This window comes from Penaeus vannamei, chromosome 15, assembly GCF_042767895.1.
Source record: "Penaeus vannamei isolate JL-2024 chromosome 15, ASM4276789v1, whole genome shotgun sequence".
Taxonomy (NCBI): Eukaryota; Metazoa; Arthropoda; class Malacostraca; order Decapoda; family Penaeidae; genus Penaeus; species Penaeus vannamei.
Genome location: NC_091563.1, coordinates 13,440,550 through 13,453,049, shown reverse-complemented (window position 1 = coordinate 13,453,049; position 12,500 = coordinate 13,440,550). Strand labels below are relative to the sequence as shown.

Below are 12,500 nucleotides of genomic sequence, written 5' to 3'. Positions count from 1 at the left end.
ATATATCCTATATTATATTACATTACATTACATTATATTATATTATATATATACCAGTTTCTAATACTAATTTCATGATACAGATATGCAAACAATGATCAATCCTAAAGTAACTGATAGGTGATTTTTGTCACATTCAAGTGCAGATAGCCTACATGTGTATCAGGATATTTACCCACACTGATATTTATGCATATAACTTAGTTAAAGAAGTAGCATTAACCTGTTACGCGTCTCCAACGGCACATGAAGTTTTCCGGTTTTTTTTCCACTCTTGTACTCGACGACCTATGCCCTTCTCAACTTTAAAAGCTGCTTCCCAGCGGTCTGTACCCTCATATGACGCTCATAGCTATAGAAAACTATTTGAACATCTTCTAGCAATATTCTGAGTCCATCTAGGAATTTCTGACAACTTTCGCTCGCTCACAAGAAAGTTTCAAGTACACAATTTCAGTATGCGGTGAACGTTTATCATGTAAAAAAGTTTGTTGTTATTCTGCCTGTGTGCTTTTTGAGAAGGGGAACAGGGAGATATGGGAGGAGGGAGAAGAAGGAAATGGGGGAGAAGTATGAAGAGGAAGTTGGGGGATGAGGGAGATATGGACGAGGGGGATGGGGGGAGAAGGAAAAAGAGGGAGATGGAGAATAGGGAGGGGAGGGAGATGGAGGAGGAAGGAGAAGAGGGAGAGGAGGGAGATGGAGGAGGGGCTTGGGTGGAAGGAAGGAAGGTGGATGGGGAGGGTAACGCTCCCAAAGTGCCAACAGTCGCAGAGGGTGACACTTAACAGGTTAATAAAAACCATCATATGATCATACAAAAACACATCTATCATATTACTTTCTCCTAGGGGGCAAATACATCAGAAAAATTTGTGAAGTTGATCAGAAATGATTAAGTTTATATTTGACTTTTCAAGTAACAAAACCATAACTGGCAATAAAATGAGGAACCAACTACCTCACCAAACTCAAAAGAGATGTACAAACCCTACAAACATGAAACTATTTTTTGAAACAAATCAGTGCCACAATTTTCCTGCAAAGAAAACATGCAAGATTACAAACCTGAGAGCCAATTGATGACTGTGAGAAGCGGGCACCATGACTAGACATCTCATCGTAGCTACGTGGGTTCTCGGCTAGCCCCTTGATCCTTAGTGATTCTGCTGTCTGTGGAAACAAATGCAACTCATGAGAAAGACAGCAGGGCATATAATTATCAGCATTTTTATATATTAAGTTTATAAAGCTTAAGATTCTTTCAAAATTTGATTTGTCTTGTTTCTTTTCTAAATATATTTTTTGTTAACAGTTCTAAAGTATGTCTTGTTCCATTTCTGGATTAGTGAATTTGGAGTTAAATATTTACATATTTCATACATACTAATATGGTGAATTTAAACCTCTTAACTTCATTACTTAATAAATAAGAAAGATAATTTAAATTCATTGATCTTAACATACTTAATAACATAATTACATACAAACATATTTCAGTCTATAAGTTTATATTTTCAAGACTTAACCCATTCACGCTGGTATATTTTGAAGCCAAAAATAAAATATTCCGGGCGGCAACAAAATCTAAGGGCAGAGATTCCCCGGAGTTTGTCTGCCCACCGGCCGCGGCCCGCTGCTGCGTCGGAGCGCGAGCCCCGATACAGCGTCACACTGGCGGGACACCCGGCAATGTTTATTTTTTCAGGCGTCTCATATATGGGACACCCGTCGCTAATGAGTTAATACTCCTGCTGACACACTAACTTACCTTGAGCACATCCTGGAGTCTGTCCTGGGCAACATTGACCTCTCCACGGTAGATGAAATCAATGACTGTTTTGAGGTCATCAATGCGGATATCCTTCAGGATTACAATAGGGTGTTTACATGGGTTTGCCCCAAAAAGATCCTGTAAATAAAAAGAAAAAACATGAAACAGAGGGGCCATGGATAATCATATTCTTATCCACAAAAACAATAAAAAATACACATGCCTCCTTGAACTTATCAACAACCCTTTAACCCACTAGCGCCGGTCCGTTTGGAAGCCAATAATCACAGTTTCTGGGCGTTATTAAAATTGGTGTGTGGGCCTGTCTCGGAACCAGCCTGCATGCCTGGGGTGATGAAATCGGAGTGCAAGCTCCGATCTAGCATTGCACCAGTGGGATAACTGGCAAAGTTTACTTTTCCTGGTGTCACATATGTGTGACACCTGTCGCAAGTGGATTAAATAGATTGTTTTCTAAATCAGCTATGCAATATCCATAAAAATGGACATTAACCCACTAACACCGGTATATTTTGAAGCTGAAAACAATATTTTCCAGGCGGCTACAAAATCGCTGCGTGGGCAGATTCCGGACCAACCCCATATGGCAATTTTGTAGCCGCCCAGAAAATATTATTTTTTGCTTCAAAATATACCAGCATTGGTATTCAGAGTGTGAGTTACAATCCAACATCACACTGGCAATGTTTATTTTTCTGGGTGTCTCATATATGGGACACATGTAGTAAATGGGTTAATAAGAGAAATAAAAAAGAAAAAAGAAGAGAAAAAGAAAGAAAGAAAGAAAGAAAGAAAGAAGAAGAAGAAAAAAAATCAAGGCAAATTGTTTATCTAATATTCTAATATTCTGATACCATAACAGCATAACTATGCAGCATCCTTATCATATTGCAATCACGGTACCTAAAATTTTAAGGGCTACTAAAGGTATTTCAGATCTTTCAATTTTCATTCATATTTCTAAGAGGGATAGAGGAAGAGAGAGGATAGAGAGGGGAGGAAGGAAGGAAAGAAAGGGGGGGAAAGTGAGAGAGTGAGAGTGAGAGTGAGAGTGAGAGTGAGAGTGAGAGTGAGAGTGAGAGAGAGAGAGAGAGAGAGAGAGAGAGAGAGAGAGGGGGAGAGAGAGAGAGAGAGAGGGAGAGAGAGAGAGAGAGGGAGACAGACGGAGAGAGAGAGAGAGGGGGGGGGGGGGGGGGGGGGGGGGGGGAGACGGAATGGGGGAGGGGGAGCGCGCGCGAAAAGAGAAAGGGAGAGAGAAAAGAGAAAGGGAGAGAGGAAAGCGAAAGAGAGATAAAAGATAAAAGATAAAAGAAAGAGAGAGAGAGAAAGAAGAGAGAGAGAGAGAGAGAGAGAGAGAGAGAGAGAGAGAGAGAGAGAGAGAGAGAGAGAGAGAGAGAGAGAGAGAGAGAGAGAGAGAGAGAGAGAGAGAGAGAGAGAGAGAGGGGGGGGGGGGGGGGGGAGCGCGCGCGAAAAGAGAAAGGGAGAGAGGAAAGGGAAAGAGAGATAAAAGATAAAAGATAAAAGAAAGAAGAGAGAGAGAGAAAGAAAGAGAGAGAGAGAGAGAGAGAGAGAGAGAGAGAGAGAGAGAGAGAGAGAGAGAGAGAGAGAGAGAGAGAGAGAGAGAGAGAGAGAGAGAGAGAGAGAGAAGAGAGAAGAGAGAGAGAGTTATATTTCCCCCCCCCTATAGTCAGAATGTTAGTTCCTCAGTCATTTTAGATAACTATTATGTAGTATATTTGGTAACATTATTTACAAACTGTACGACAAGTGACCAGCCACACTTCCACATTTTTTTCTGATGAACAGCTTATATTGTCATTATCTCAAGGAATAAAAATCAGATCACCAAAATTAATTTTAGACTTTGATTAAATTACTTCTGTTTCTGAGAAATAATACACTGAGCCAATACAATATATATTTTTTTCAAATGCTTCCTGGACACATAACCTAATGCCTCCAAGAAAATATTGTGTTCATGTACTGTTGTTTTGTGAAATGTATCTACACATATTTGGCTCTGCCAGTGCTTAGCCACAAAGGAGTAAATTAGTAGATTTTATGACCTTAGCTAATTTCACCTTTCCCCGAGTTTGAGGGAAAAATACATTTTTTTACAAAAGCTACCAATATTGATCCTGATGTTTTTATTATAACATCATGATTACTATAGTGTTATTGACATTACTAACAGCAGTATCAAATACCAGAAAATATTACAGAAAATCAAGGAAAATGGTAAACAGGTGAGACATGCAATTCTCGTCATTGGCTCATTGGTGACTTAGTACTTGTTCAGCCATCTGTATGTTAAAACAATAACTAAATTGAATACACAGTGGACACGGCATGTGTCTCAGCATGTAGTTAACAATTTCATATCCTTCAAAAGAATTGGTTCCCAACCCTATTTCATCCTGTGGCCCTGACCAAAATGTTATAATCTCCATGGCCCCATTCAGTGTCTGTCATCTTTTCAGATTCAATTATTGCTTGTTATGACAACAGCTACAGAACAAAAACAATCTACGTAAACATTCCAACTCAATGATATGTGAGTGATAATAATATGTAAGTACTATTGGTTAGATAAAATTCACTTCAATATGATGTCACCGTGACCTGCAGGTTAGCAACCCGTTCTAAAGAAAGTTGGCAAGAACAGAAATCATCTCACACAGACAACTACAAGGAACAAATCTTAAAATTAGCATACCTTAAAATAAACACTGCATGCCGAAAGTACTAGTTTGTGAGCATGAATGTAATGACCATCAGTGGCTAGCGTGACATCCACCAGAGCCTCTGAGGTGAGCAACTCTGAGAAGACGGTCACCAGGTTGGGCCGGTGATTGTTCCAGCGCAGGCAGTATTCTGACATCTTGACTTAATTCCTGACTTCTTATACTACATTACTAATCTGCAAAAATAAGGGACATTATAATTCAACTGAAAAGAGAAGATGGACAAACATTTTTGTGAATGAAATAACAAATCAATGCATAGTACATACATATTTTGAAATGAAAAAATTAGAAAGATAAAAGTAACACAAAAGTGTAATAATAATAATAATAATAAAAAAAATGCAAATCAAATATAATGCAATATCATTACTTATACAAAAGCAAAAATTGTAAAACAATTAAGTCTAACTGATAATAATAATAACAATAAAACTTAACAGTACAAATGGTACAATAATTAATATCCTGAAAGAAAAATATGTATGACAAACATAGTATTACAGAATAAAATATATCCACATCATTAATTACATAAACAGAAAATCCTGGAGTCATTTAAGCACATATAATTCTATTGATAAACAACTGAAAAAGCTGCTTTTATAAACAATGACAACCACTGTATTAGAAAATGAAATGTATCCACATCATCAGTTATATAAGCCTCAAGGAGAAAAATCCTGGAATCACATAAGCAAATATAATTTTACAGGTAAACAACTGATAAAGCTGCTATTAATTCAAGAAGGAAAATAACTGACTCATTTACATATCTGAAAATATGCATGAAGTCAACTACACATACTTCTTAATCATAAATATGAAAAAGCAGCACAAGATCATCCTTACAAAGAAAGAAATCATTAAAAAAGAAAAGGGCAAATCAGCATATACACAATTAAAATTATACAATGAATAAAATTTCAAATCACAAACATGATTATGAAAATATTCAAAACAATCAAAATATTAGAATATAATACTCTGGGGATATGAAAAAACAACCAAGATAAGCCATCAAACTTTATTGAGAGCCACACTGATGTATAGAGATGTCTCCTCCTCCATTCTCATTTACACAGTGTGGCTGACATCAATTCAATTGAAAGGCCATATTTCTGAAGGCAATGACATGCTTCAGCAAACACTCAGATCAAGTAGATGCTGTACGTACTTTAAAGTGTGTGAGAGAGAACAGATGCAAGTGAGGATTATTTTTATTATTAAATGTCTGATTCTACTATTCTCTCCAAGTTTTAAAATAGCTTAAAGCTAAATGAGGATTGAGTTAACAAAAACAATTGATCTCAAACTCATTTAAACCCTATAAACAAAGAAATAGCATTAACTCCTTTAAGGGGCTGTTGTCACAGGATTCAGTCATTTTCCATATACAGCTAACATGGAGTTTTATGAATTTTTATCTTACATTTTCTGACAAAAGTTACATATTTTAGATGATTTAGGAAATATGTGATATTTTAAGTCACTACACTGCATGGGGAAAAATCTGCCAGCCAATTAACATGGGAAATTAAGAAATTCCTGGATCAAAGTTGTTTAACTTGTGTTTTTGTACAATATCTACTACTAAAAAATATGAAGATAGAATAATGACTAGTTCTTGCAAACTGATGATAAAAGAAAAACAAGTTGTAATTTAGGATATCTTCAGTATGTCAACCTGTGCGTATTTTCAAACAGTGTTAATTAGTTTAATAATTCTATAGGTAGACTGAGCTATGATATTATCAGAATTTTGTACATTATATTTTATTTATCAAGGAAAGCAAAGAATTTTTGATATGCTTGGTCCTGCCTATTTTCAACTTGAGGAAAAACTGATACTGCAATTTTTTGCACACTTAGAAATTTATCTAAACAGACATGTATGTATATAATATACATATATATTCATAATGCAACAACCTAGGAAATTCCAAAACTTTTATGCAAACTGATGTATCACAAATGTTTTGAATTCAGAACAAATGGCTGCAACAACACTTAATATGTGTCAGAATCAAATGCATGAACATTATGTGGTTTTCGACACATGCAGGTGTTACATTCAGTCTTAGAAATTCCAGGCTATGCTAAGAAAGAAGAAGAAAAATTATCAGGTTGATATGGAACACAACAAAAAACACATGATACAAATACTTATGTTAATAATGCATAATGATGATTACAGTGTGATAAATCAAATGAACATTTATGCATAAAAAAACAACTTAACTTACTATAAGAAATAACTTTTGATTAAAAGTAAAAGAAAGATAGGATGTAAGAACAATCCAAAAACATGCTCAAATAAAGACCAAGGTAAATTGGAAAAAACAAATGAAAGTAACTTTTTTCTTTTTAACACTGAATCAATGTCTGTAATGTGTTGGTAATTATTCATGCAAATATAGATGAATATTGTGAACACTTTCACAGGATGTGACAGATCTAGGGAAAGGTGTCTGAAAAGCCAAAAAATCCATGCAAACAAATAAAAAAAAATATACACTTTATAATACAAATTCTGGATCTTAGTACAAGTTATCTATGTTGCTGGAATCAATGAATAATTATATATTTTCTTTGATAGATTACTAAAAGGATTAAAAATAATCAGGAACTCTAATATTTCAAAGAAGATGAAACAGAAAGAGAAGAATAAGAAGATAAAAAGAAGTTAAAATAAAAACATTATGTATCTTTTATAATACCTATACCAGTGCTGATAATCATGTCCATAAATACATAACAATTTACTTGAAGAAAAAGCATCAGAGTTAAAATGAAAATGCTGTTTATTCTTCATTAACAACAATATCTGTATTTGTAAACATGTTAATAAATTCTACAAAATAGCCACAGCTTCTCTTAGTTGCAATTGCTATGAAAATGGTGATAATCTGTTATTTGAAATTAGCTAATAAGTATAACTTCACCAGGTTAGCTCAGCAGCCTTTAAAAAATGTAATGATGCTGTAATAGAAATAAAAATAGACTGCTTTGTTGGCCCTCTTACATGCCTATGCAAAATTATATTCGCCAAATTTTTATTAAAAGATTTTGGTAAATGAGTAAAGCAATCTAAGAGGATATATGGAACTTGGATGACATATTCCAGATTTTAAAATACATGCGACAGGAGAAAACATAACCTGAAGATATTTACAATAAAAGAAAAGGATAACAATTATGAAGGTAACAATAAAAATGGGATAAGTTAGATGGAATGCTTAAACATAAAGCGTTTTACATGGTTCAATTATAATCTTAAAATTATTTAAAATAAAAGAAAGCAAAGGACAGAAAAGATGAAGTATGAAATATGAAATATAAAGAAACTAATTCATTTAAATTATGACTCACGGACAGACCCTCTTTCTAATCCTGAATAAGAAAGCAAGGTCAAGGAACTATGGGAGTTGGCAAGTTGGAAGAGTAACAGAAAAATTAGGAACTGAACCGCAGTCACAAACCCCAATATCAAGCCTATAAAATAATCCGAAAATTTGAAGGATATTTTAAAATATCAATAAAATGTTCTTCTCTACTAAAATCATGTATATAAGTCTGACAACAGAGGCAAATACATACATACATATACACACAATTGAAATGTATTTTTGAGCAATTAATTGATCAGCTGGTGTACCAGATTCTTAATTTTGGTTTAGAAATTGGTGCTCTAAACACATGCTAGAATCAAAAAGGAAAAAAGAACAATGTACCCACCCTTCAACTTAACATATGAAATAAATGAGCCTGTACTAACACAGAAGAAATCTATTACCTCTATCTGAACAATTCAGAACTATATCATACAGTATATCACTAGTAGGTAATACATACATAAATATCCTTACTAACAGTGATATAAAAATGATCACAGTAATACTTATGATTAACAGGTAATCTATATCAATGAGGATAGCCACAAATCAATGATACCAATCTGTAAATGAATTTCATACAATAAAATATGCCTATCTACAGTATGCATGTACATAGGCACATGCATGCATACACATGCATAGACACAGACTCACAAACACACACATACAAGCATTCACACTCACACAAACACACACACTCTTTCTCTCTTTTTCACTATGAATTCACTCTCTCACACAAATACACATTTTTCTCTCTCTCTCTGAACTCACTCACACTCACACAAATACATACATTTCTCTCTCTCTCTCTCTCTCTCTCTCTCTCTCACATACAAATACACACATTCACACACACACACACACACACACACACACACAATAAAATGTGATAACATTTAACACTGCTAAACCCCTCATTTAGCATTGCAGCTAATAATATTTTGGTAACTGTTTCTTACTACATATGATAAAAAACTTTGATAGTCTACCTGGTAAAACATGAGATTTTAACTCCTTAGACTTCTTCCCCAATCAACAAATCTGAAAGAAAGTTCCCAAAAAAGGTCAAGATACAAAAAGAAACATGGAAAATTGACACCATATCCTCAATGCTTCCTACCCCCTATACAATAAAATACATGCAAGTGGTCTTTTACATTATCATTCCCACCCCTAAACTTCTTTGCAAATTTTCCATAACTACACTATCCATGAATGAGAAAAACTGCATCTCTGACCTGTGTGTCTGAAGATAATACAATAAAAAATGACAATCGACAAAGACTACTGAACAACAGACAGACGATATGATGTAAAACAGTATTTTTCAACCACTTGGTACGGCAGGTCTTAAGACCAAATTTATCCCAATATCTGTTTCAGCTCAGTACAACATCAGACAGAACATCCTATCAAAGTGAAAAAAAAACAAAATGAAAAGCCAACATTAATGATAACAGTATTAACAATTTTAGAACATACATGAAATAACTGAATTTATAAGCAAATTAACTTTTAACAGATATCCACCAAAGTTAAAAAGTTGATAAAATACCGAAGAAACACTTTTGATTTGTATTTATAAGTACTCCTCACAGTATATATTTCCAACCATGGGTTTGTATATACTTCCTACTATAATCATAAAAAATTGTTGTGAAATATTTTTTAAAACACTCCTTGGAAAAGAAACAAGTAAATTTCAAAGAGCAAATATAATTCTGAATCTTACAGATACAATGAATTTAAATATAATGCAATGATTCATACTTTATTAGAAGAAAATGAAAAGCCCTGACACACTGGTAGAAGTTATTTTATAGATAACTTGAAAGACTATATTAATTTATTATATTGTTGAAATAACAATGATCGTTTTTCATGTACATTGTGAAAGTAGGATCAAAGAATTTCTACAATATTATAGATGGCAATAAAATAATGACTAAAAATACACCTAATAAGTCATCTGTCACACTTGCAATATTTCAATTCATTGCCATTGGTGTATTACATAGTGATTTCTTGCTACTTGAGGAAAAGAACTGAAATATTGCTCAGGAAATACAAATTTGCCCATACTGAGGTCCTGCCAAAGTCTGATCTCTTTTATTCTAATGATTTGTACTTTTTCTAGCTTAAACTGGAACTTCATTAGAAAGACACCAAATCACATTATTACTTTAGTATTTCACTTTTTTGCATTAAAGTGTCCATGATAGAATCAGCAATTTCAACTCTAAAAACATAGACCAGAGGATATGGTGAGGTTGAGTCCATCATTCATTTATGTTCTGCACTGAAACAAATATTGCTCTTGTTTCATCATAAACAACTCTGATGAAATAATTCAAATACTCAATTTCACATGAACTTCACTGTGATTTTTGTTGAAAAATACTGTCACATCTCACACGAAAAGTTGTCATCTTCGAGCATCCAATGTCCGTTCCTTCCGTAACACAAGCATAGTATTCACAACCCAACATTACAAAGAGAAAACCGAAGTTTGATCCAAACACCTCACTTCACTTTCAAAGAAACACAAGTCCCTTAAAAAAAAAGAAAAGAAAAAAACAAACTTATTGCAAAAACAGAAAAATACACTAAATGAAAAAAAAGGAGTGTCAGGCAGAGTGAGTTTCCCTTCCCTCCCCTCTAGAAAGCAAAAATAAAAAATGAAGAAGAGTTTTCCAGCTCTTTCCCCACAGCACCACCTTCATCCACCAGCCAGAGATCAACAAGTGCCTAAACCCCTTTGCTGCTACAGCTTTACCCACCGCTGGTATACAAGTCAAGGCCACAGGGGGGAGAGGGGGAGGCTGTGGGGGGGAGGGGGGGGGGGGGGGGGGGGGAGGATGGGGTTGTCTCTCTCTCTCTCCCCCTCCCTCTCTCCTTCCCTCCTCCCCCTCCCTCTCTCCGTCCATCCCTCACTCTCTCTCTCTCTCTCTCTCGCTGCAACAAACATGCAACATGCAACTGCAACAAGCACCCAAGAGGCCCCCTGCCCCGCTGTGCCACCCGCTCGCTCACCCAACCTCTCAAAACCTGACTCACGGCTTGAAATGATGATGGCTGCTAAGGTTGGCGAGGAAGAAGAAGCTGGAAGGCGAGTGTTGTGTGGGGAGAGGCTGGAATGAGTCACTCGCCGTCTGGGTTATGCTCCATTGCCCTCGCCACAGCACCAGCACAGCAGCAACAGCAGCACAGCAACAACCTCCTTCCTCCTCCTCCTCCATGCACTACCATCACCACCCTCGACATTAATTAAATTCGTTAATTGACGGTTTGTGCTTGCAGAAAGCACCTGGGGGGACCAACCTATGGTTCGGGAATTCATAATTTGAACAAACTGTGAGCTGTTATGCTTACCTGACTCGAAATTGAAGTTATCCTAAGAAATAAGAGATCTTACAAACAAAACATCGGTCACAGCCTAGACAATTGAATCAAGACCTACAGTATATTTACGTAAAAAACAAATATAGCACTTTACGTGATAAACAATCATTATTTTAGCTTATAACATAATAATAAAATCAATGTAAGTGCATACTGCTTCGTTTCAACTTTAAAAGATACGTAAAAATACGAACTTACTACCATTGTTCTTCATTTGACTCTATAGTTCTGTGACGTCAGGAAAGCAGATGACGTCTCGCTGACGTCACGGTGACGTCACGTCAGGCTTAAAACTTTTCCGACTTGTACTTCAATTATAATAACATTACATATTATTTTTACTTCTTAATGATTACGAAGACAAATATATAATTAAAAGACATCTTAGATATAAAGATACTCGTGATGGTTGCTGCAAAGCGTAGATAGTTGTTGGTAATATTTCAGTTGCACAGTTGGCATCTCTGCAAGCTGAACCCTGTTTAAAATATCTCTTATCGTTTCAAGAAACACCTATCTGGTGAAGCAATAGCAGCATTCTTCTGACGCATTGATCGTAATCATCTGATAGGGTATCAGAGGTCTTACGGTATACGATTTACTCTGTGAGTTATGGCTTGCGGTCCGCATGTTATGTTTATCGTAACACAACCTACCGAGCAATATTGACTGTCGGCTGGCGCTTTTTTTTTGCATTTTCGGTATTTCGCATCGGATACCTGGCAGGGAAATAATTACGTAGAAAACATCCAGAGATACAATTTCTGCTTCCAGAAAACTGTAGAAGTGCGGCATAAAAAGCAGACATACCGATGTGCACATACAGTTATGAAGAGAACGTAACGTGCACATGAATTTATGGCCGCGGATGCACGCAGATACACTCACGTAGTCCTTTATTGAATGCTATTATCTCAGTGCGCATTCGATAATTCGTTCAATCATCAACTATAACATCACTCTTTAACTTGAATCTTCATAACCTCACATTCATAGGTTTAATAGACATACCATAAGGAAAGAAAACTCGCAAGCAATTAATTTATACGTAACAAAATTATATAATGATGCTCTATACATAATTTCATAATGCTGCTTGATAGAAATATTTTTGGTATATGTTCTATATCCAACAGTGTTCTTATTAAAATAAAAATTCCA

The 12,500-nt window shown here is 35.4% G+C and overlaps 1 protein-coding gene across 8 annotated transcripts in view; it reads right to left on the bottom strand.

Moving 5' to 3' along the window:
• The window catches only part of LOC113804262 (protein bric-a-brac 2), a 66,867-nt gene extending 55,453 nt beyond the window's left edge, over positions 1-11,414 (bottom strand). For 4 of the 8 annotated variants that reach the window (XM_070130456.1, XM_070130458.1, XM_070130457.1 and 1 more), the window contains exons 1-4: positions 11,310-11,414; positions 4,512-4,715; positions 1,772-1,912; positions 1,069-1,173 (exon numbers count right to left, since the gene is read on the bottom strand). In XM_070130456.1, the coding sequence (XP_069986557.1) occupies positions 1,069-1,173; positions 1,772-1,912; positions 4,512-4,676 (411 nt within the window). In that variant the 5' untranslated portion in view covers positions 4,677-4,715; positions 11,310-11,414. Of the gene's footprint in view, positions 1-1,068; positions 1,174-1,771; positions 1,913-4,511; positions 4,716-8,926; positions 8,979-10,654; positions 10,688-10,994; positions 11,192-11,309 lie in introns of those variants that run through there. The other 4 variants (XM_070130454.1, XM_070130451.1, XM_070130452.1 and 1 more) reach the window with 4 other exon arrangements.
• Between the last annotated feature and the right edge of the window lie 1,086 nt (positions 11,415-12,500).